The sequence below is a fragment of the Athene noctua genome, chromosome 13 (assembly GCF_965140245.1).
Source record: "Athene noctua chromosome 13, bAthNoc1.hap1.1, whole genome shotgun sequence".
Lineage (NCBI taxonomy): Eukaryota > Metazoa > Chordata > Aves > Strigiformes > Strigidae > Athene > Athene noctua.
Window position 1 is genome coordinate 20,779,407 of NC_134049.1, and position 24,912 is coordinate 20,804,318.

Below are 24,912 nucleotides of genomic sequence, written 5' to 3' on the forward strand. Positions count from 1 at the left end.
ACTTTGAAAAAATTACACTTAATGTAACAAAACTCCTTAATTTCTCCCCTTTTCAGCAGTACGTACAGGATAGTTCATGACTAAGTGACTAAAAAAGATAAGCTGATTATAATACCTGGGGATTTTCTTGGGAATTGGTGCTGGTGATGAATGACTCTCTATTTTCTGTTCAGAGCTCTCTGGAGACTTTTCCTGTGTTTCTCCTTTGTCTTTTGCTAGTGCATCTGCGATAGCAGACTCCACTCCACTCTTGTTCTGAAGATCAGCCTTTGGTTCAGGTTGTGCCGGGTCACATCTATACATGAAAACAATCGACGGCTTCTCACTGGAGTCTGACTTGGCCTCACTGAACCAGTGATGACGTTGAACTGGAGGAGGGGGGAGCATATGTATGACAGTTCCATCAAGACCCACCAATTTTCCTTTCTCTTTTTCTTTCTCTTTGTCTTCCTCATCGTCGGTTTTCCTGCGGCGGAAGAAGCTCTTAAACGATATCCAGCGTTTGGGTTTCGCATCAGCAGCTCGCCGACCTTCTGAATGAAGGATTGACTCAGCCTCTGTCGACCTGGTGGGACTGTTTGGTTTGGTCCAATTGCTGAAATGTCTTTGCAACAAGTTACTTGCATGATAGGGTGACGAAGTGGACCGCGGAGGAGGAAACGGTGGCGCTTGCTCTGTTTTGGGACTTGTGGTATTTGGCGTGGCTCTCACTGGCTTTGGAGAGTGAGTGGCAACCGGCTGTGAAAGTGAATCTTTCTGCATTTTAACGGCAGTGTTTTCCACCGTCTTGGATGACTCTATTTCAGACTGCGACGTAAACAGAGATTTGGGTCGTACCAGGGTGTTTTTAGTAGCATCTGCATCAGGGGGTAAGGAATACAGTTCCTCTACACTACAAGACTTGGGCCCAGACTGAGGCGTTTCTGGAGGAGACTGCGGAGGCTGGATAGAAGCCACAATCTGTGAAAGCACTGTGCTCGCGTTCTCTCTACCACTGCTGCTGCTGCCAACAGAAGCCTCTGGTGTTACGTCTATTTTTGCTGCAGGCTCTTGTGTTGTCTTTTGAACTCTCGATGGGGAGCTGTGGTCAGAACTATGACTTCTCTGTGGTGATATCTGACTTTTACTGAGACAGCTATTAAACTCTTGGACCTTTTGAGCCACAGAACCCAGCCTGCATTCAGAGCTATTAGTCACCCCCTTCGCTTGGGAACATTCAGTGGGTTTACTTCCTATGGCTTCAGACATTTTGCTTTCTGTTTCTATTTCTTCATACGTGTGGCTTATTACACTAGTAGTTTTATCTTTGATGGATAGCTCTCCGCTGGTCCCTAGAAAACTTTTATAGATAGCCAGGTTATCATATGCATTTGGATTGATTACAATAGGAACTTTAATAGCATTTTTGGAACTCTTAGCGTAAGTGGGCTCATCATGAATGATAATAGGAAAAGGTGGCATGCCAGCATTATTGTAGCTGTTGAATTTTATCTCAGATAAATTGGGAGATTTAACTGGAATAGTTTTTGAAGAAATGTTTGTAGCTGTAGGTGAAGTAGGAGCTGATTTGTGGCTTGTCTTCCTGGGAGGAACAGAAGGTCCAGAGCTGTTAGCAATTAACTCCACCTTTGGTATCTTCTGTCTTGGGCTCGTACTAGAAGTCCACACTTCTTGATATCTGATTGCACTGGATTTTTTCAGATTAGTATTTACTCGTACAGGTGATGCTGCAGAGGATGTAACAGGCGTGCCGGGAGTTACTGGTGAGCTCGGGTTAGATGATGTATTTTTGGTTTCTGAGGTTTCAGTCTGGTTCTCCTTACATTCAGTGGTCATGGCAGCTGATACATCTACTATGGTATATGGCTTGCAGACTGGTTGTTCCATATTCACCACCCTGTAAGGTTTAGCTTGCTCTTCCACAGGCACCAAATTAATAGTTACAGCTTGACCAGCAACATCTGAAGAACTTTTATTCTCTTGCTTATCAGTCTGCACAGCAATTTTGCCATCCTTCTCTTCTAACCGAAGCGCAAGGACTGCCTTGTGAGTTTCCAGACTTTTGGGAACATTTCTGGGAGCTTTTGACACATCCTTCACTTGTTGATTATCACAAAGACTTTCATATTCTGGTTCAATCAATTTGAGGTCCTGAGGAGTACTAGGAGATAACCCTCCATTACAGAGCTTCTGGGAAGAACTGCTAGTTGTTCCAGAACGAGACTCTTCTGTCAAAGATGAATCAGGAGATGTAGAATCAGAAGATACCATGCTCTGCATGCTCTCTTGCCCATAAAGAATCACAGTCTCTTCCCCGTAACCATTTAAAATTTCATCGTAACTGTCATCATAATCTACTGCACAGATCCGCTGGAGAGACTTGTTTCTAAGGGGCACAGTATTCCATTTTTTGTCAACACAGAACTGAACAGGAGATAGGGTGTTAGCTCTAAAATTAGCAAAGCGAGGTTGGCCCCTCATACGAATTTCCATTGCTAGCAACTCTTCATCACTTTCATCCCAGCTCTCATGCTCTTCTTGCATGCTGCCAAAAAACGCGTCATCCTCACTCTCATCTCCACTAGAGAACTCCGGGTAACAGAAACGTCCACCTTCATTACTTATTACTTCAGTGCTTCCACTCAGAATAACATGCTTACTGTGTGAATCCTTCATTCCACCCATCATGCAGCTTGGAGGGATCTTTCTTTCTAATGATCTCTTATAACAATTATTTATTCTTCCCAGGAAGGTTTCTCTTGAGTTCATTTCATTTCCAGTTAGCTGAGGTGTGGCATCCAAACCCGCAATCTCCTTCAAGACTTCTGTCAGTCCATTATTATTGTTATTTGGTATCTTACCTACACCATCATTGTTGCCGTAAGGCCTATGAACATGGCTATAACCTTCAATTTCATCTTCATTATTATTGTTCAGTGGTTTTTTGTTCAAGACAGCTTTGTTTCGGTTCCAACCTACAGGCACTGATTTATTCTCACAATGATCCGGTGTGCTGATTTCGCCACATACACCCTGCCCATCTACTACCATCATGGTGGGTTTCACAGCTATAGTGGGTTTCTTTGCCACAGGTGGTCGGAAGTTTCCTGTATTTCTCCCACGATGGCTGTTACTTTGGTTTGCATTGGATTTCAGGTTTCCATGTGAGAGGGTTTTTTTTTCCGATACTGGGGGTAACTGATGCAAGCTTTTGGGCTTGAAGCAGTTTTTACATTCACCAGGTTTCCAGACGTGTTCAGTGAAAGTGTTGCAAGCAGACATTTTCCCAGAGCTTTGCGCTTGATGCTGTGCTGTTCAGTGCATGGTAAGAATTTCATCCATATGTTTCCACTCTGTCCACTTAGTATGGCTACTGTTTTGAGCAGTGATCATTCTGAAACACAAAAGAGAATGAGGATAAGAAGGGGGAAAAAACAGGTTGATCATTATACTTATATTTTCCATTCTATAAACAACTTGGAATAAGTAGCCTTTTACTGATGTCTTAGCTCTTTTTACCTAAATTTGTGAGCCTGTGTAACTGAAATGCAAAAAAAGTTGCAACTATCATTCTTCTCATACATAAAGAATAAAAACTTTGGCAGCTAAGCCCTGTATTACTGAAAGCAGAGAAAGACAGTAATGGCAATGACTGAGAATTTAGAGTAATTCTCTTGACTAGTTCAGGACCATTGACCTTTAATTTTGCCCAATAAAACAAATGCTAGGAAGAGGATATAAAACTGAAGATTAGCACACATTGCTTTCAACATAACTACTTAAACATGAGACAGGAAAGTAAGAGTACGTTTACTCCCCTAAACGCAATCGAGGTAATTTGTTTTAGCTTTGAATGTGAATGAGCTCAGCTTAAGCAACAAAATATGTTCAAGCGATTCCAAACACTGCCATTTTAGCATTTTTTTCATCAAAATATAACTGGACAGGTATTTTGGTTGAAAGAGCAGGCTGGATGGTTATCCTGGCAAAGTCTGATAAAAATGCTGGGGAAACCTTTCCAGAAAGTCACTGCTTTAGCTTACAATAGTGGCAATAAACCATTCTTCTTGTCTCAAAACAAAGCTATGGATTTTTAGTCCCTGTTTTGTTTCACATGTTGCTTTTCTACCTAACCCCTCCAAAAATAACAAGTGAAAAATCTCTTTCAGAGTGAACCTTTTTATTTCCTGAAATGATCAGCCTTAAATAAAAAGCAAACATGCATCTCCTGGGCTTTACAGTCATTGGAGTATCCACAATTTGAGAGTTTCGTGAATTACTGCCTGAAGAACTTAAGCCTTCTAAGCCATATTCACAAGTCTGGTCTCTTCATCACTGTTGCATAACTCAAATTATTGGAGACATTTTACTGAGGTAAAAGAATCTGTATGACCACCACAACTTCTGCAAACACAGGCATTGAAAATCAATAATTTTATATTCTTACAGGTTTCAGGTGGAAGTATACTTGCTGATCACAGAGGTACACTGAAAGGGTATTAATAAAGCCATTCAGTTAAAGACGCAGCTCTCTAGAGCCCGTGGTTAGTAACTCAGCAGCAGGACTGCTATGCTGGAATTCACCACAGGCACAACTGGTTTTCATCCGTGTAGCAAACAATAGAAACCATTAGTAAAACTGACACTTGTATGAATTTGTCAGTCTCCTCACGTACTGCTCTGTGTTTTGGCAAAGGGCTGTACTATGCTGGAAAACTCTAATATAACAATCCTGATCCAACACCAGATGGGGCTGAAGTCTAACTCTATTAGAGTATCTTCAGACACATTCATGGTACCAGGGCTATCATATTTCATACGCTGACTAAATATGTTTCCAGACAAAGCTTTTTGCCAAAAAGTCAGTGCCAAAAGCTTTCTCTGTATGACCTAAGAGATAGAAAGTCTGCCAGATAGAGATCTGCCCAAACTTTCAGCCTTTGTTTTCTATATACAGAGTAAAATATCTTTTGTGTTTTTTTGATCTCTGCCAAGATTTGTTGTTTCAACACTTTGCAAGCCCATATCTTGTAAGCAGAAAAATTACATTAAGAAATAATTCTCCTAAAATCAGAGAGAGAGAGTGTGCACACACACACGAGTTTTATACTCTGGTTAGCTCTTTTTCATGTATTTAACAAATAAAGGGAGTAAAGTTACACTAATAGGAATCTAAACTAAATGTTTTCTTGGAAAATGTATTTCTCCATTACATAAAACCTCTGACCAAACAATTCAAACAAAAGGCTTAGTGCATATGTGTGTGTTTTATAAGATTTAACTGGGTGATATTATTTCTCTAAAACTGTGTAAACTGCACTTGCTCTAGAATCCTATCACAAACCAGACAGCTTTATGGCCTTCCAGACTAAGCATTTTCTGCTAGGAACGTTGGGGTACAAATGGGAAAGCACTCCATTGCACGCTTTCAGATGCCTACAGTTTTATGTTTTACCACGGGCTGTACTCACTCTCATTTGCTCCAATACACTGATACTAGGCAGTTTTCCTCTAACCCAAATGAGCACTACACTCAACGTATGAATGCAAACTACAGGAACCATAGCAGAGCCACAACACAGCACTCCAGTCAGAGTAAAATCGACAGCATGGTCATAGCTCTGTGCAAACATACATCCCGTGTCCCAGGAGTACCACCTGCAGCAATTCAGCTTGAAAATAAAATACATGTTGATGTGTCTGTGTAAATGCAGACACACAACTTGTCCACAGAAAATACCTAAGACGTGTATAGATTTTTTTGCTCTTCAACACCTAATGGAAATGGTTTAAACACAACCACACTCTCTAATATGATTTTTGACACAGTCTGTGGAACGGACCATAGCCACCGACTTCTCCAGTTTATGAACTACATCTGGGTTTCCAGTGGGCTTGTGCTCCTGCAGGATGACAGTCCCTGGAGCATGCTTTAACATTGCCTGCAGCTGGAACAAAGGAAACATGCACCCTCAAACAAGAGGAAATGTATCTTTAGAAAACAAGCAAAAGAATTCCAACACTGTGCTACTTCCATACTTTGAATCAGAAGCACTCTTACTCTGTTGCAAATTAAATTCATAGTGACCTTTATACATCTAAAGAAGTATCTGCATTTTTAAAAAAAATTCAGGCAGTTTCCTCACTGCTGTAAAACTAATAGTGATTTTTCTGATGTTTTCCTCTCCCTTTAAAGAAAATACATTGACTGTTTCAACTACAGATATCCTATTATGAGTGATAATTATCATGAGAGTGATTATGAGTGATAACAGAAATGAACTTTTCTTTCAGTATTAAAAAATGTAAAACATTCCTCACATGTTCAGGCTATTGCTTCCATTGCTGTTAACAGCAGCTGCAACTTGGTAGGGGGCAGCAGAGTCCAGTGACAGTAATGAAAGCACACACAAATACAACAAGAAAAAAATATCCTGCTGTAGTTCATTTCTAGACTTTTATCCTACTCTCTAAAATAGAGGTTAACAAGAGATCCAGGCAGTCACACATCAGATCTCTTAAGCTGCTAGCCATTACATAGCTTTTCTTCCATAACTTCCCAGCTTCCCTGACAGCCCACCTAACTGCTGAGGAATGGGAGGGAATGTCTACTCCGCACAGCTCCTGGATCTTCTGAAACGAGTAGTTTGGATGACAGAACTTAGTTGAAGATACTCAATCTCCACAAAATCAAAGCAATAACAACCTCAGATGTTAACTACAAACCGGCATTAGGCTTCTAAAAAAAGCATTAACAGTAAATATGTGATATCACCACTGTGCATTTCATCTCAAAGCCTTTTATGTAAGTTGGTAAACTTAACTATTCGCAATTTATACACGGAAACGCTGCAGTGCAGTGACGTTAAGTAACTAAAATTCACCAAGTGAGTCAGTGACAGGAACAAGTACAGACAGACAAGTTCTGCTTCTGCTGTGGTGCTGCAGCCAGCAGATCGTGATACTTCACTAAACGGTTGAGTCAGCTCAGATGGTTTATCAGCTTTAAAGGCCGAATCACTCTGTGTAAATGACAATAATACTCCTCATTTCAGCAGATACACAACTGCACGCAGGAGGGCTCAGCCTGACCCTGTTAAGTTGCCATCAAACAGACACAAAAGCATATTTCATCTTCCAGGTCAGAGGGAGACGATGACAGATTCAGAGTTGCAGTGCAAAAATGAAGTAATCAGCTGAGATCTCCTCATGTCAGGGAGCTGAACTTTGCATTGAAATGCAGAAGTATTTTTGTGGCTCTTATTTGTTGACATCATCTTTGGGGAGTGCACAAAGATAGTAATAAACACGCATTTCAGGCATTTTCCCTTTGTTCTAAGTAATTTCAGGCTGGCGGGTCTCCTTTAGATGCATGCTGGCTGAATCACAATGAAGGCCTTCTCCAGTAATACTTTATACTAACATAATCCAATTAAAAGGAACTTAATTGGTGTGCAACATTCCCTACAATTTCAACATTTTAAAAATGAATAGTCTCAGTAAGTACCAGATGGTGACACGCACTAATTAATCAGGCCTGCTCAATGAATGAGCATATTAAAATGAATGCACCTATTAGACATGTGTTTTCAATGCTGTATGCTGCAAAAAAACTCCCCTTAAATGAATGCCTGCTATAGTACTGAGCAATGCGCACAAGTGTGCATTTCATCATTGGTAATTGTAACACTATCACTCTTTGATCTCTTCTTAGATCACTAGATACTTGGTACAGATTTCCTTTTGTTTGTCCTCCTCCAGGGAAAAGGCATTGAGCTCTAGCATTGCTATCCATGAAAATGGGCCTGCAATTTTTATGCTGCAGAAAAAATGGCACTGATCAGCCTTCTTACAGTCCAATGAATTGCTACTGAACAATCCACGAACCTCTCACCATTGACAGGCATGTCCTCGGACTGAAGAAGTCAGCAATGGGAATCCATCCTAGGCTCCCTATACAGGAGTGCCCAAACACCATGACACCACTGCGGCTTTCTGGTTCTGTCTGAACCACCTATAGGGATCTGAACAGTCGCTGGTCATCAAAAACAATAGTATAAGTCTAACATAAGAATAAAGTGATGGTTATTCTCTGCCAGCATCTGATTTCTGTTTCTTTTAAACTTTAATATAATTGTAATAATTTTAAGAGACTTTTTGGAAAAACTGAAACGCTCAAAGTTCACACATAAAGTCCTGCTTGGGTGGCAATGGGCTGTAGAAACACTCCATCTCCCAGAGTGTTGAGACTGACTGACTCAGGGCCACTGAACCATCCAGCACAGATAACTGGGACCACAAACAAAAGTGACATATGCTAATTAGGGTTTTTTTTGGCCCTTCATGCCATAAAAATAAATTCTTCTTCAATTTGACATCATTAATCCAACTTAAAAGGAAAGCAAAATCCCAAGTGACAGTAACTGCAACATCTGTTACATACAAGAAATACAAGGCAGAGAGAAGAGCTCCACAGCCAGAAGTTACGGTCCCAGTTTGAAGGCATGTTGAGAAACGCACTTGGTTACGTTCAGTACCCAGAAGCACTGTGCTTGGAATAATCTTGCAGCACTTATTAGTGAAATGTAAATCAAGAAAAAAAAAAAAAGAAGATACTCTATAGTCCCACAGCAGAGATTGGAAGAGAAGTCTAAATTATCAGTATTAAAAAAATGTGAGTAGTGCACTCACGGATCTCACAACAGTTCACAAAAGTGAACAAGCATTTTGTAATACAGATTTCTGTAGAGAGGAATAGCGACTCACAATTTGGCGAAAGATCAAGAAATAGACCCCGAATCTTAAGTGTGATGCTCAGTTCAGTCATGGCACTTATTTCACATGAGGTGTGTCCGGAAAAAATATGAAACTAAATAATAGCAAATGGCATTATGGACTGCCACAATTATATTCCCAAAGTGGACTAATATTCACTAAATATTGGATCACTGTAACAACCTAGAACTGTGAGTATGGCAGATAGCAGTGATGGAAATGTCCAGAAATGCTTGGCATTATCATTTCTGTTAAAAAAGAAAAGTTCTATCTTGTTGCAGATAGTTGTTGGGGTTTTGTTTGTTTGTTTGTTTGTTTTTCTCCTTCCAGTCATAACTGAGCGCCCTGGTAACTGTCCAAGGCCGTAAGTAAAATGACAGTTCTGCAGAAAACGCAACGAATCTGCAGTGGATATTGAGGAGGCAATGACCTAGACTAAAAATTTGCCAATTTACTTCAGAACCACTCTTCAGCACTGTGGTACTACACTGGTGAGATGTAGGGGGTATGATGGATGGAGAGGACAAAAGAATCACTTTTATCCAAACTAATGAAAAAAAACCCCCTAGTTACAAACTTGCTTCAAGACAGTATGAAACAATCAGGAAAACAGCTTCAAACTATTTTTCGTTTTAACCTCTCAAACTATATTTTCTCTCCTTTAAAGAGAGTTTATATTACATAAATATTTCATAAAACTAAGTGAAGGAAACCCTTGAATATATTTTTTCTACCTAAAACTTGTAAGATTAAACCATGATAGAAATAACCAATGAACTGGAGCAAAAACCTGCCTAGGGCTAGACAATCTGTAATGCTTCATAAGAAAACAGGCATTTCTTTACAACTTACCTAACCCAAACAGATAAATGCCACAGAGCAGGGAAAAGGCACGAAATATCCTCAGGATCTGCCCAGGTAATCCGATTAGATTCTGCATCATCACACCGAGAACACAAAAACCAATAATAAGGACAAGCTCTCACATTTGGTGTTGAGGCCCAGTAGACCAGCCAAGGAATGTACTTGAATATGAACTCTTATGAGTTCAAATAAGAGAATCTTAACTGGAGAAAACTATTTAAAATATTGTTTTCCCTTTTGGAAAAAAATCATCATTTAGCATTAACAAAATTAGCATTAAATTTATAAAGACCATTCAGATATAGGATTACAATGCTCATTCAGTGTTGCACAGTATATTCTTTAGGGATACTTTTTACTTACACAAAAGATTAGTTTCCATTTTTTACTTTTTAAAAAGAAAGCCCCAGTAAGATATGCCAGACTTACACATAGTTAGCTTACCTTGCTTCCTAAAAAGGCCTGTTTACAACGTTCTGAGATCTAGCAGCAAATTAAGGGTAAGCGCATCAGCTAACAGGAACAGGCATGATAACGATAATAAAAAAAAAAATCATCAATTTGAGTGCATTTAAGTTTGTCCCAACTCTATTTAAGCAAAATTATGAGAACTAAGCCTTCACAGCATATTAAAAACGCACTGGTACGACTATACCTTGACCAATCTAATCATCTTTGATTTACCTTTCCCAGGCTCACTTGAAATCTTGCCCTTTGATCTTTTTTGCCTGTTGTTTAAGCACATGAAAACATCTAAAAGAATAAACTTTACCAAACCTCTCCAGAATGTATTCACAACAAACAAAAATGAAATACCTGAAAACCATTATTCTGCTTCCATAGTTACTAACCCCAGTAAGGGTTGCGGTTATCCTTCTGCTGAGCACTGCTTGAGAAAGAAAACAGTGTAGATCATCACTGCATTATTGAATCCATCAATTCTGCAGCTTCAATTTACTTAAAACTTCTCCCTTGGACTACTGCAACCTCTGCTCCAAAGATCTTTATGCTGAAGTCCTGATGCAGCAAAACCCAATATATCAATTTCAGTTTAGCAAAGTAACTTGTGTATAGCAAACTACAAAATAGTATTAGAAAGGATATGAAGGATCTTACTAAAAAGTATCCAAAGACAAACAAACCACTGTAGTATCGGGAGCAGGTAACTTATGAGAGAATTAGTGGATCGCAGCCAGTATAAGAGGTCACCTACAACAGAGAAGATAAAACACACTGCTGAGAAGCCAGATGAGTACTCTCCATCAGTCTCAATCCCCTCTGCAAGAGCCTTATGAGTTATTAAATAAAGGCTTGAGAGAATTAAGTTTAAAAATAAAACACTATCAGCCATTATAAAAAATGAGATATTAAAAATAACTGATGAATTAAAAGCAACAGCACAGTAGTTCTGGGCTGTGTAAAGCCAAGAACTGTGGAGAAACTTGAGAACCAGGTGGCTGAGCTACACACAGAATTACGTTGTCCCTTGTCGGAACCAGGCATCTGTACAGCAAGGGGCTAAGCATGGTGTGAGGGGCACGTGCCTTTTGTCATGACTTCTGTGAAGGAAACTCACACTTCTTCCTACCAAACCATGAAATGATGAGCAAAAGAGAATCGGCACAATTTTAAAGTTTTTAAGAAGTTCTCACAAATTACTAACTGCAGGACACACAAATGGTGCAAGAGAAAACACAAGGCAACCAGCAGATTACGTACTTTCAGTGTAAGAAAATCGATGACATTATTTACTGAGTATTGTGTTCAGTTCTATTTATGACATCTCAGGAAGAAACGCAGCATAAAACAACCACAAAAATATTTTAAGGGATGAAAAGCTTTCCATATTAAGTGGAACAAAAAGATTAGGATAGTTTAGTTCAGAATTGAGACAAAGAAAATAATGTTATATGAAATGATCCGTCACATAAAGAAGGTAGACTAGGTGTTCCCACTTAGTGTTTGTCTCAAAAAAAGAGCAAGAAACCCAGTGCAGCATATTCAAATCAGTAGAAAGAAAATTATTCCATATAAAATGCTTCCTGAAACAAGCTGGCACTGAGATCAAGAGGTCAGCTAGATTCAGAGAAAACAATTAGACACTTGTACATAGGATGAGACAGGACACTGTGTAGGTGGGGTAAACACAAAGCTTCCAATTTCAGTGCTTAAACAAAGCATTGAATATTCGAGTTGAGAAGAAAATTCGCTCATTAGCAGATTTTTCCCTTACTGCCCATTTAGGGCAGCGTGAGGGATGGGGCCACTGCAGGAGTCCAGGTGCCAGAGCACCAGCAGCACTGCTCCCCCCAGCACTGCTCCCCCCAGCACTGCTCCCCCAGCACTGCATCCCCGCAGCACTGCATCCCCGCAGCACTGCTCCCCCCAGCACTGCTCCCCACAGCACTGCATCCTCCCAGCACTGCTCCCCACAGCACTGCTCCCCACAGCACTGCATCCTCCCAGCACTGCTCCCCCATCACTGCATCCCCACAGCGCTGCATCCCTGCAGCACTGCATCCCCCCAGCACTGCATCCCCCCAGAACTGCTCCCCCAGCACTGCTCCCCCCAGCACTGCATCCCTGCAGCACTGCTCCCCACAGCGCTGCTCCCCCCAGCACTGCTCCCCCCAGCACTGCATCCCCACAGCACTGCATCCCTCAGCACTGCTCCCCCCAGCACTGCATCCCCGCAGCACTGCTCCCCACAGCGCTGCTCCCCCCAGCACTGCTCCACCCAGCACTGCTCCCCCAGCACTGCTCCCCCCAGCACTGCATCCCCGCAGCACTGCTCCCCACAGCGCTGCTCCCCCCAGCACTGCTCCCCACAGCACTGCTCCCCCCAGCACTGCATCCCCCCAGCACTGCATCCCCCCAGCACTGCTCCCCCCAGCACTGCTCCCCCAGCACTGCATCCCCGCAGCACTGCTCCCCCCAGCACTGCTCCCCACAGCACTGCATCCTCCCAGCACTGCTCCCCCATCACTGCATCCCCACAGCGCTGCATCCCTGCAGCACTGCATCCCCCCAGCACTGCATCCCCCCAGCACTGCTCCACCCAGCACTGCTCCCCCAGCACTGCTCCCCCCAGCACTGCATCCCCGCAGCACTGCTCCCCACAGCGCTGCTCCCCCCAGCACTGCTCCCCCCAGCACTGCTCCCCCCAGCACTGCATCCCCCCAGCACTGCTCCCCCCAGCACTGCTCCCCCAGCACTGCATCCCCGCAGCACTGCTCCCCCAGCACTGCTCCCCCCAGCACTGCATCCCCGCAGCACTGCTCCCCACAGCGCTGCTCCCCCCAGCACTGCTCCCCACAGCACTGCTCCCCCCAGCACTGCATCCCCCCAGCACTGCATCCCCCCAGCACTGCTCCCCCCAGCACTGCTCCCCCAGCACTGCATCCCCGCAGCACTGCTCCCCCCAGCACTGCTCCCCACAGCACTGCATCCTCCCAGCACTGCTCCCCCATCACTGCATCCCCACAGCGCTGCATCCCTCAGCACTGCTCCCCCCAGCACTGCATCCCCGCAGCACTGCTCCCCACAGCGCTGCTCCCCCCAGCACTGCTCCCCCCAGCACTGCTCCCCCCAGCACTGCATCCCCCCAGCACTGCTCCCCCAGCACTGCATCCACCCAGCACTGCATCCCCCCAGCACTGCATCCCCCCAGCACTGCATCTCCCCAGCACTGCTCCCCCAGCACTGCATCTACACAGCACTGCATCCCCGCAGCACTGCTCCCCCCAGCACTGCTCCCCCCAGCACTGCTCCCCCCAGCACTGCATCCCTGCAGCACTGCATCCCCCACCACTGCTCCCCCCAGCACTGCTCCCCCATCACTGCATCCCCACAGCACTGCATCTCCACAGCACTGCATCCCCGCAGCACTGCTCCCCCCAGCACTGCTCCCCACAGCACTGCATCTCCCCAACACTGCTCCCCCCAGCACTGCTCCCCCCAGCACTGCATCCCCCCAGCACTGCATCTCCCCAGCACTGCTCCCCCCAGCACTGCATCCCCCATCACTGCATCCCCGCAGCACTGCATCCCCACAGCGCTGCTCCCCCCAGCACTGCATCCCCGCAGCACTGCTCCCCACAGCACTGCATCCCCCCAGCACTGCTCCCCCCAGCACTGCTCCCCCCAGCACTGCATCCCCCCAGCACTGCATCTCCCCAGCACTGCTCCCCCCAGCACTGCATCCCCGCAGCACTGCTCCCTCAGCACTGCATCCCCCCAGCACTGCTCCCCCCAGCACTGCATCCCCCCAGCACTGCATCTCCCCAGCACTGCTCCCCCCAGCACTGCATCCCCCCAGCACTGCTCCCTCAGCACTGCATCCCCCCAGCACTGCTCCCCCCAGCACTGCATCCCCCCAGCACTGCATCTCCCCAGCACTGCTCCCCGCAGCACTGCATCCCCACAGCGCTGCTCCCCCCAGCACTGCATCCCCGCAGCACTGCTCCCTCAGCACTGCATCCCCCAGCACTGCTCCCCCCATCACTGCTCCCCCCATCACTGCATCCCCCATCACTGCATCCCTGCAGCACTGCATCCCCACAGCACTGCTCCCCCCAGCACTGCTCCCCCCAGCACTGCTCCCCTGCAGCCCGCTGCCAGGCCCCGTGCCACACGCAAGGCGTGGCTCATGCAACCTGGCACCACCTGTCAAGCTCACAGATCCCATTCTCCCACTTCACCAGATCTGATGCACCAAAGAACTACAGAATACAAGATGTTGTCTTAAAGATTCCTGGTCTATACTCTTCAAGTCAACATGCACTACATACCCCTCCCACCTCTGTATGGCATGTCCCTTTTGTTTGGGATTTTACCTATATAAGCCTTCCTTTGGCAAAAATCCGTCTCAGAATTAATCTCTTCAAACAACATGATTCTGCATTTTCCTTTTTATCAGATCCTACTCTTTACTTTCAGTGTTTTTATAGTTTAATATCACAAAATAACTAAATGTTGAAATAATGCTAATCTCCATTATCTCCCAGTGGTAAGGCTTTTCTCCCCTCCTCCCACACTTGTTTTATCACTCTTGTGCCAGGCTTATACCTCAGCCCTAAAAACATTCTTTGTGTTCTTGTCTACTTCTTATAACTACACAATCGTGTTTGATATTAGGCAACTGAGACCTCAGGCTATAAGGTGCTTGGGCCAGGTGACTGTGTTACACTATCATGTGTCTTACAACGTGCAACAATCCATACAAATCCGTAGCAATGCATAAGTAAGATGATGGTAATTGCAAAGGTAAGGAAGCCAACTGCAAGTCTTACAAAAGATTAGTACTATTTGAATGTTGTCATACTACAAGGTATAAAAATCATGATGACAAAGGAATGATAGAAAAGGGATTTTTCTCTACGACTAACCTAAACAATTTTTTTGAAGACACGTACATTACCAGTTTATATTAACAAGTCACATACTGATATCTCATTCACTACTTGATGGAGCAAGTGCTTAGAAAGGGCTTGAATCTTTATAAAAATTGTTTCCGTTTCCCATTCCACAGCAGCCATCTCCGCCCACTGCCTTCCACTTGGTGCAGTCGTTTTGCCTCATTCCTTGCATCTATGATCAAAGACAGACATTCTAATTTGAGGCTCTCTTTGATAATCTTGAGAAAGTAGCTACAGGTAATTTTTTGGCCATCAAAGCTAGTTCAAGCAGCTTATTCTCATTCAGGCTACTCTTCTAATTAGTATGTCATTTATTCATCCCAATAAGCTACTTTACCCGGCATGATGAATGCCAGAAATTTTAATCTACAGCCATAAGCCACAGCAATGAAATGAGTGATGAGCTGTAAGTCAGAAGGTTAAAGATGTTATTGTCTACTAGTGTTGAAGTTAAAGAGAAAACAACAACATTTTACAAGATATATTCTTTAGGTGCTCTTTATGTTTTGCCTAGAATCCCTCCTTGTACAATGGGAAACCCCCACTGAAGACAATGCCATTGGGGATAAAAAGCGCCATCGTAGGTGAAATTCAGAAAAGGAATTAGCAGATATGGAAATTGTATGCTTTTAGCATTCATAGTAAACAAGAATTGATTTTTTACTTATTCTGATGATTAAGTGTTCTGTCTGACTGTCTTTTAGGGTAACCTCCCCCCCCCGCCAAACACCAGGATTGTGTTTTCTGTAGTTTTTGCACAGATTTCCACTACACAATGCTGCTTGCAAAGCACATCAGCCAGAGGTAGGAAAAGATGCTATTGTGTAACTGCATGCACTGGTTCTCAGAGAGCTCAGCTGTGTAGACAAAACAAGGCTGCTGCTAATATAGACCCTCCCGCTTCTTTTTACCATTTGGTACCAAAGGGGATTTGCAATAATGGTATCAACTACAACTACCTACCTTAAAAATGATTCACCAAACAGAAAACCCTGGTGTGCTTGTAACAGCAGTGTGGAAACAGACCCCAAAGCCAAGAAGTGAATGCATTACTTCATTTAAAACAGTGTGTTGCAGATCACTGAAAAGAACCTAGTAGTCTTCATACTCTTTCGCCCAATTATCAATACAGCAGCATCACAGCCCCAGGACATTCTTCAAGTCCACAACACACCAGTGTTCCAGGCACCTTGGGAGGGGCTCTGTGATGCAGCTGTATCCTTCCACAGTGACAGAAAAGGACTAACAGCAAAACACGAGGATCTAACAGTCAGTAATCATCTTTTTAGGCTACCAAAAAAGACATGATGTAGGGCAGGGGAGAAAAAACAAACCAAACAAACCAGAGTAATTTATTTTAGCCCACAAAATCTGATTCCGTACTTAAAAATAATCCATACATGAGAGAGCTATGCAGTGAAGGCATCATTAAATGTAATCAAGGACGGAATCAGAAAGGAAGTGTAATAGAAATTCTGTATTAGTTTTTATCTTCAGATTCACTGACTGTTTTCTGCAGCTAGGGAATTTGCTCAAGTCACTTCATGAGAGGAAAAATGGCCTTCATTTTCACAGATAGATGTTTAAACCTATCAGGTATGTAAGCCACTATAATTTTTACCCAACGCTGTAAGACAAGGAAAGGAAAAGAAGGAATCGCTTACTGCTTCTAAGAAGACTGACTTCATGCAGGCAAAATCTGCCCTAAGAACTAATCTGCCTTGTGGGCAGCAGGAGCATCCAGCCACATCCAGCCCCTTAAAAACCAGAGGTGGCTTATCACAAAGAGCAACCGCATCCAGAGTGGAGCCTGGCAAACGCCCCACTGCTCCCACAGCCCCCTCTGCTCCACGTGCTCCTGCGAGCCCAGCCCGAAGCTGTTCCTGCCACCTATGAGCAGCCGTGCTGTCAGAGCGCTCAGACACTAATTAAGAGGCTGCTGATCATACTTGAAAATCACAAGCTTGAAACCTGGCCAGTGCTCATTCATGGGTCAGGACAGGGTATGAAACAACAGAACCGAAGCACTGTAAACAAGCTCTAGCAAAGGAAAGAGAGAGAAAATCAACACAAACGTTTGTTTGCAGAAATGGCACTCAAATTCTTTTTCTTTAGTTCTCCTTTACAGATATAAATGTTTTCCTAAAGGAGTTGATTGCCAAACATAAATTTTCCTACTTTTGCTTGACAGAATCCTAAAAATACAAAGCTTTTTCTATCCAGAGAAAACACAATGTGAATTTTCTAGTCTTGTACTGCTGAGATGACTCAATACTAATCTACAGGGATCTGAAGGTAAAAGCAGAATCACACTCATCTGAATTCTTTACCTTTCAGACACGGTTTTTGTGACAGTGTACTTTATTAACACACAGGACCGCTGTGAGTCCACCATTGTGCAGGAATGGATTTCATGGAAACCACACTAAGCCCAAGGCAATTACATTCTGTCACTGCCAACCTGAGTAAAATATGAAAGGCTACTACTACCTGCCCTCTTGGAGGGTCTTGAGGGAGGCTTTATTCCTGCCATATGAAACACTATGCCATTTTGAATTAAATTGTTAACAATACTAAGAACCAGTCTAGGAGAAGCTGGGAGACCAAGGCCTACTCCTCTGTCCGCGTAAGCAGCATCAAGTTGCAAGGCAGTAGCAATACTCTTCCCGCTACTCCCTGCTGGGGTCCGGGGCTCCGTTGACAATGTCAGTACTCCACTGACTGAGGAAAATCGCTCAGGAATCTAACTCGTGCCTCCCCAGTACTGCTTCATCAACACTGTGCACAAGGTGATGTGTATGCAAGGTCTCCCAAGTACGGTCTATAGAAGAAACTAAATGCTCTCTGTAGTACTTAATCTTGCAATTTATACAGAAAAAAAATATCTGTACAGCAGATTTCAAGGTTATGGGCTCAAACTGGGCTGAAATGCCACCATGTGTTAATGTTACAGTTATATAAACAGTATACGGGATCCCAACTGTTAGTCAAATGGTGAACTGTGATGGTAATTGCAACAGTTATGCAACACAGTGTTACTCATTTCTTTTGCCCCCACACTGAAGTACTACTGGTTCTACTTTGCCCTTTTTTAAATACAAAAATGAAGTAATTGAGCTCTTCTCTGTAAAATAAGCTGCTCAAACCTTTACTCACTAGTGACTCTTGTGAATTGTTATTAGCGCCCTTGGACTGTTGCTCTCCAAAAGACAACACAGCATTGCTGGAGCTTCACACTGGTGACAAACACAATGGAAACAAACCCTTCTGACTCTTGAAATAGATTCCCCTGCACGTGGAGCCCAGGCACTGTCCTTTTAAGTCCAGACTGTTATCCAGAACTCATGATAATGGGGTGATGGTGACTTACACGAGCCTTTGAGGATCTTCACTTCTCTCAGCGAAGCCAGGCAAGCCTGGCCTAGACTCTTTATTCCTAATTTACAGTTGCACATAATAAATACAAATGATTTGCTCAAGCCTTTTTTCAGTGTAATCAGTGAGTATCTTTGCGTTCAAATTCCCTGCTCTCCGTATTTACATTTTCTTTCGGACTTCTCATAAAAAACCCTTGACTAATTTTAGGACAAAGATTAATACACAGTATTCCATGCCAACGCAGTAACAACCTTCCACTTCCAATCAGTTTCAGACCTATAGCCAGGTCTAATCCATGTAAATATACTGCATTTGCATCATTTTAGTTTCTTAACAACAAAGCAAATTATGAAATTCAATTAAAACATACTATATTTAAAAGTTAATTTAGCCTTTTGTATACTTGTTAATGAAGATACCTATTCATAGCTAACTAAAATTCAGCATCTGGAAAGAAGACATATGGAGGCATAAGGAAGAAGGGTCACGTGGTTTTGCAAATACAATGAATATATTTTAAACCTATTTTAAATCACAAACCTTTTGGTTTGCAATAGTATCAGGCAGTTATTCAGCAGAAAAAAACAGTCTGAGTAATTTGCATAAAGATTCAAGGTTTAATATTTCAGATTTCCACAGAGATCTTCACCTTCTATGGATGTTTTTAGTACCCTCTACTCAGATAATTTTTCCTATAAAAATCACTCTGAGAAGTGTCATTTTTTTAAAGTCATGTTTTAAAAAGCCTTTTGTTGAAATGCAGTATGTTAACAGTGATCCCAGAACCTTAATTTTGATAGAAATTGCAATATGTCAAACTCAATGAAGGCAGGAGAACTATGTTCAGATGCCAGAATGCAGTATGTTAAAAAAAAAGAAATTATGAAATTCAATAATAGGATATTTATCAGCTGCTTATCATGTCTGTATGCAGTTGTAGGACTTGGCCCCTGTGTTGTTTCATACAAGTGTGCCAAGAAACTGAAGCAGATTTGCTCTGCACTGTGCAGGTTCTCAGAATACATATTAATACAAATTTTGTTGTTCCATAAAAGTATTTTTTTCTCCTTTTTTCTGTAGAGAGCAAAATACTTTCCTTACTTTCATATGGTATTGCAGGGAGAGGAAGACTAAAGGGAAAAGCAGGAAGACACAAAGAATTCTCAGAATGCACTGGTTATAAAGAGCTGCTACATATACCCTCTCATTTACGTTCACCTCTAGTTCTGCCAAAGCAAGATCTTGCCTTCTAAAGCAGGGCCGTGCCCGCAGACCCCACTGTGGCCGAGCGGGTGCCCTGCCGGAGCGCCCCGCGCTGCCCGGCTGTGCCAGGAAGCAGGTGCACAGCCAGTCACATTCGCACCATTCTCGTGGGGCTGCTGCTTTGCTCCAGTTGACTGCTATTCCGCTGCCAACCCCGCTGCGTTTTGCCAAATGCAATTCAGTACCAACATACTGTACTTCTGTTCCAGCAGAGAATTCTTCCAAGTCTGATATAATTCAACATGATTAACAAAAGGATGGTTTCATAATGCTAATTAGCATTGTGTAGTCAGAAGATAGACTCTAGGCCTGTATCTCTAATGTCCTATGTTAAATTTGTTCTCTAGACATAAAAGACTGGTACATTAACCATGTCTTTCTTTCACATTTTTCTTTTAGGAGAAGCCTGGATGAATTGTAATGCACACAGATAGTCTGAAACACTCAGCAGATGATTTTGCTTAAATCTCAAGTAAGACAAATTAGACGAGATCTTCAATCACTGCCTTGGGATGTGTGGGCGATGTATTACATTTTATAAGTAACAGCATTTGGAAAAATTCGGTTTTCACTCTTCAGCCACTGTACTCTTAATTGCATGCTAAAACTTGGAGAAATAAGAACTGGAAAGGGAGAGAGCAGAAGAGAGACTTCACAGAGATAATGAGGTGGCTGCTTGCTGAAATAAGGCAACATCATCTTTAATGTCTGCAGTGCTGAGCTAAAGAAGGAAAAAAACAGATTCCTCATACTGCCCGATGCCCTTTTAGCCACGAAGCCTTCTGCAGTAGCTAGTTTTAAGCGAAATATGGAACTCCAGCAGCAAGTTCACCACTTGAGTGAGGGTTTTTATTTTATAGGGTGTGATGGAAGAACTAGTTTGAGGCTATGTAAATTCTGCCTCCAATCTCTGTGAACCTTTAATATGCCAAGATCCATAGACAAATGAAAGTCTCAGAAGGTCCCTGGAATCCTACTGCTTGGTATGCCTATTCATTTCCTGGCACACACTTTATTTTTACACTCTAAAAATAAAACATAAAGAAAGAAATTAGAAAGAGCTGACAAACTATTTTTTTAAAAGTCCAATTTCAATCTTCCCTATGAAGAATGTGATTAAAAAAACTCATGTAGTTATTATTGTCCAAGCACTGTAATTTTTTTTTTAAGAGATTTGAATAGATGTGCTAAGTTATCCCACAACAATGTCCACAATCCCTTTGTTTTCTTGTAGATGCAAACATGGGATTGTTATACCAAGCTGCAGCATTACTACTGCTGCTAAACATACTCAAACAGATCTCAGGTAAGTACATACTTTTCTTACAGTGGTAACCAAGTTGTGAATCTTACACATTCAAAGGTTACGCATCAGGTAGCTGGCTTAAAAGTTTTGCACAACTAAACCACAACTGAGAGTATTGTTTTCCTTCAATATTATTATTGTAATATATGGGAATAAATGCAATACTGCAAGTATACAGCTTTAATTGGAATGTAAACTGCTTGTTGATATAATTTCTTTCCGTTCTCCTTTTTTAATCATGAAAGTTATTCTAAAAATTGCTGTGCCCATAACATTTGGGAAAGATTGAAATCACTCTCTGAAAGTGTAGTAGTAGTTTAGGAGATGAAGTCACATAAATAGTGCCTTCTTTAGAAACACACCTGTATAGTTTGTATACTGTAGTGGCAGAGAAGTATATATTATACATATTTATAAACACACAAAAAGAAAGACTTTCACAAGTATGAAATATGGTGGGATATTTCTGAGACCTCCAGACTGAGATCTATGTAAGACACATCACAGGCGGGAAGTGTGACCAGATGAGAGAACTTAACCCTGAGAAGGTATGGTAAAAGAAAAACTATACTAGTAATGAATCCCAGGAAAAATGAGACAGCCAGCTTATCCCAGTGGAAGATGTAAACCCACAGAATGTTTAAAACATATCTCTATAGAAACCAGCCTACCAGAACACAGCTAGCATGGAGATCCTAAACCCCAGACAGACACTTCTGGCTACCTGTCGTAGCCAACTCCATGTGAGATTATACGGCTTTGCCCACAGCAGTGCTTTTGGGAACCATGCCCACTGCCCCCCCAGCACTCACACTGGGAACACTTCACCACCACACCATTTGAAGGGTTCAAAGCAAGACGTTAGCCCATGGTGAACGTGAGCAGTGACGGCTGTTTGCTGTAGGACTTCAGCTGGTACGGGTGTTTGACAGAGGTTCTGTTCTGTGGAGTACTGAAATACATGCATTCACACAGACCTACGCACCATTTATAAACCTCCAATGCAGAAAATACAATCCAGCTTTTAAATAAGCACTGTAAATCTTCCATTAATATAGTACTTTGTGGACATGAGCACATGCAATTTATAGCAATTTCTTTAAAATAAAGAGGAGGGGACAGGTTATAATACATAACCTTATGAGCAAGGAACTTTCAAACACAGTTCTAAAATTATCTTCAGCTTTGATACATCAACAAACTCTATTGTGCCCTCCCATTTTCCCACTTCTAAAGTCTTCCTTCTTCTCTCATTAGGCTATTCATGTGCTTTATCTGGTCAAAATTCTGTACGGATGTCAAGGGGATAAATAATGCTTTCAACAGCTACTAGTTTCCATTTGCTTTTTTGAAATCGGTGCATTACACTTCGAGGCATTATATACACTACTAGGTGTTCCCAGGATGCACTATTACCAAGAGACAATATGCAGAGGTAGAAGTGGAGACTAAAACATTTTTTGTATTAACAGGAGGATCCTGCAAGTGGTTTGCAGAGTGTACTCCAGGGCCATTCAATTGTTCTACAGTGTTAGTATTTCAAGCAGAAAACATTTAACTCAGTTTCTTCCAGGATAATTATAAATGCAGGGAATCAGGTACTTATCCAATGCAGGTAACAAGATTTCTACCTAGCAATTTTCTGCAACTGAAATGTAAAAGACACATGAAAAATGTATTCTTACTAAATGTTAAACTCAAGCATTTTAAAGAAAAAGCGGGGAACACAGCAATGTGTTTTGTCATCACTAACAACAGCAGCCCTACAGCCCCGAGGAGCCTACAGTTCCTACCAATCTGCAATCAAATTAATAAAGAGCAAGTGCAGCTTCAGAGAAATTATGGGTACTTTATTATGTGCATTCAGAAAGAGACAGCCATGAAACATTGCCTTGCTAAATGTTATAAAAGTTCTTATAAATATTCATGTGCAGCATTTGTACTCTAAGCATTTAATCATTTCTTTACAAAGAAGGAATGGGGGGAAGGGGAGAGGAAAAATTCCTGTTTCCTCAGTTCCAAAGAGTTCAAGGCAACAGAAAAGACATACTTGTGCAGAAGTGCTCTGTAAATTAGCACCAAACCCAGAAACTTAGGAACAAGATAATTTTTTTCAGGTAAATTTTGGGTTTTTTTTTAATTACAACTGAAGTTTTAAAATAGTTTGCAGGTACTCATGATTTTTTGATCATCTGAATGACTTGAATTTGAATTTTGATCATTTGAATCTCTATGTCACTAGCTTTTGAAGAACGAGATTGATCTGATCTGTCGCTTCTGACATTTGTATGAAGACAGATTTAGCTGGCGTACTCCTCTGCCTTTTCAAAACCCCACTGTCAAAGATGAACCTAACATCACAGCACCAGATAAATATGGCTGCTCTGCAAGGCGAGGCATTGTGCAACTCGGAAACTCGATCCATCGATACACAGCTGTTGTGAGCTAAAATAGCAAGACTGGAAACCCCTTGAAAAGCACTGCATTTCTAACTAATTCTATGGCATGCAGCCTCTTGATTAAGCCTCTCCGACTTAAAGTTTATCAATATTACTGTGAATTAATATAGATTACTGTAATACATGCTGGCAACACAAAAGCCTCTTCACAAGTGGCTTGTGCACAAAACAGCTTTGACAAAAATATGAACCTAACACAAAAGCTAAAAGACGTAGAATAACAACATTGGAACTCCTCAGAAACCACCTAAGCAGAGACAGCAGCGAGGGACCAGCTTAGACTGTCTGCCTTGCCGTGATCCTGCCCCCAAGCCAGCCCAAGATAACTAACTCTCTGCCTTTGACATTCTTTTACCTGCCCCGTTGTAGCAGGAACGTCACTTCTTGCCTCAGAAACACGTTACACTATAGCTTTGGGTATGACTGACTTTGCAGTATCTTTTCAGATACTACATTCCAGACGTACCTCCCCATTCAAGCTACTATATAGCTAGAGGAAAACAAATAATAACCTAAGGAGATGCTTCGTAACACAGAGCCAACTCCTTCACACACACCTTAGCTGGCAAGCACACCTAATCTTGGCTGAACAGGGCAGTGAAGCAGCACTAATAGCAGAAGAGGCTTATTGCTGTGGTACTGTTGGTTCCCTCTGGTATCAATCAAGTCAGATTGCTGTCAGCTGTACCTGACTGCTCTCAGGTGTATTGGACAAGTCTCAGTGGAGTTATTCCAGGCACATACCATGTTTAAAAATATGAAGCAAAATGAAAAGTGGTGCTGTCTTTTACTTCCCTCAGGAAAACTGCCTCTTGCAAATGTTTTTATCATTTTCATTATATCCTGTTTGATTTGCTTTACCATCTTGACTGAAACAATAGCTAAGACATAATAGAAAAAGATTTTTCCACAGGCTGGTTCTAATTACACTAAATCTCAAGTGAGATAGGACATTTAAATAAGAAACAACAACTGCAGAGTCTGAGATAATAACATACCAAGATACTAGGGTTTGAGAGTACCATTAAAATGATGCATTAAACGTTCCCCTGTACTCCAATCATGTTTCAACACAAAAGCCACACCGCAGCAGAAAGAGGTTAGCAGTTATTGCAGTCAGTGTCCAGCTACGAACAATTATGAAACATTACCCCTCATGCTGGAAGTTATATTGATCTTTGTACCACAAACTGCGAGATACATGCTTAAACTTCTGCATGAGGTGAGGCAGTTGGGAATGCAGGGTCACTGTAGGATTAATCACCTCATGGACCACAAGATGGAGGCAAAGTTTTGAGGAGCTCCTGGATGTTGTTGCAAGTTGTAACTTTAACATCTTGTCATGATAATTGAACACTCTTTTAATGTGCTTGGAAAACATGTCATCTTTAGACTGCTGAAAACCACTGAAAAATAAACATGCTAAGTGGAGACTGTGGCTATGCGGTCT

General features: G+C 42.3%; 2 protein-coding genes across 2 annotated transcripts in view; both read right to left on the reverse strand.

The window, feature by feature from the left end:
- Positions 1 to 24,912, reverse strand: part of TSPAN3 (tetraspanin 3) — a 378,683-nt gene that overhangs the window by 82,876 nt on the left and 270,895 nt on the right. The gene's annotated exons all lie outside the window — the stretch shown is intronic.
- Positions 1 to 24,912, reverse strand: part of PEAK1 (pseudopodium enriched atypical kinase 1) — a 126,694-nt gene that overhangs the window by 37,976 nt on the left and 63,806 nt on the right. Inside the window, exons 4-7 of the mRNA XM_074917711.1 lie at positions 10,756 to 10,848; positions 10,084 to 10,152; positions 9,628 to 9,709; positions 116 to 3,394 (exon numbers count right to left, since the gene is read on the reverse strand). Coding sequence (XP_074773812.1) covers positions 116 to 3,282 — 3,167 coding nt within the window. The 5' untranslated portion in view covers positions 3,283 to 3,394; positions 9,628 to 9,709; positions 10,084 to 10,152; positions 10,756 to 10,848. The remainder of the gene's footprint in view (positions 1 to 115; positions 3,395 to 9,627; positions 9,710 to 10,083; positions 10,153 to 10,755; positions 10,849 to 24,912) is intronic.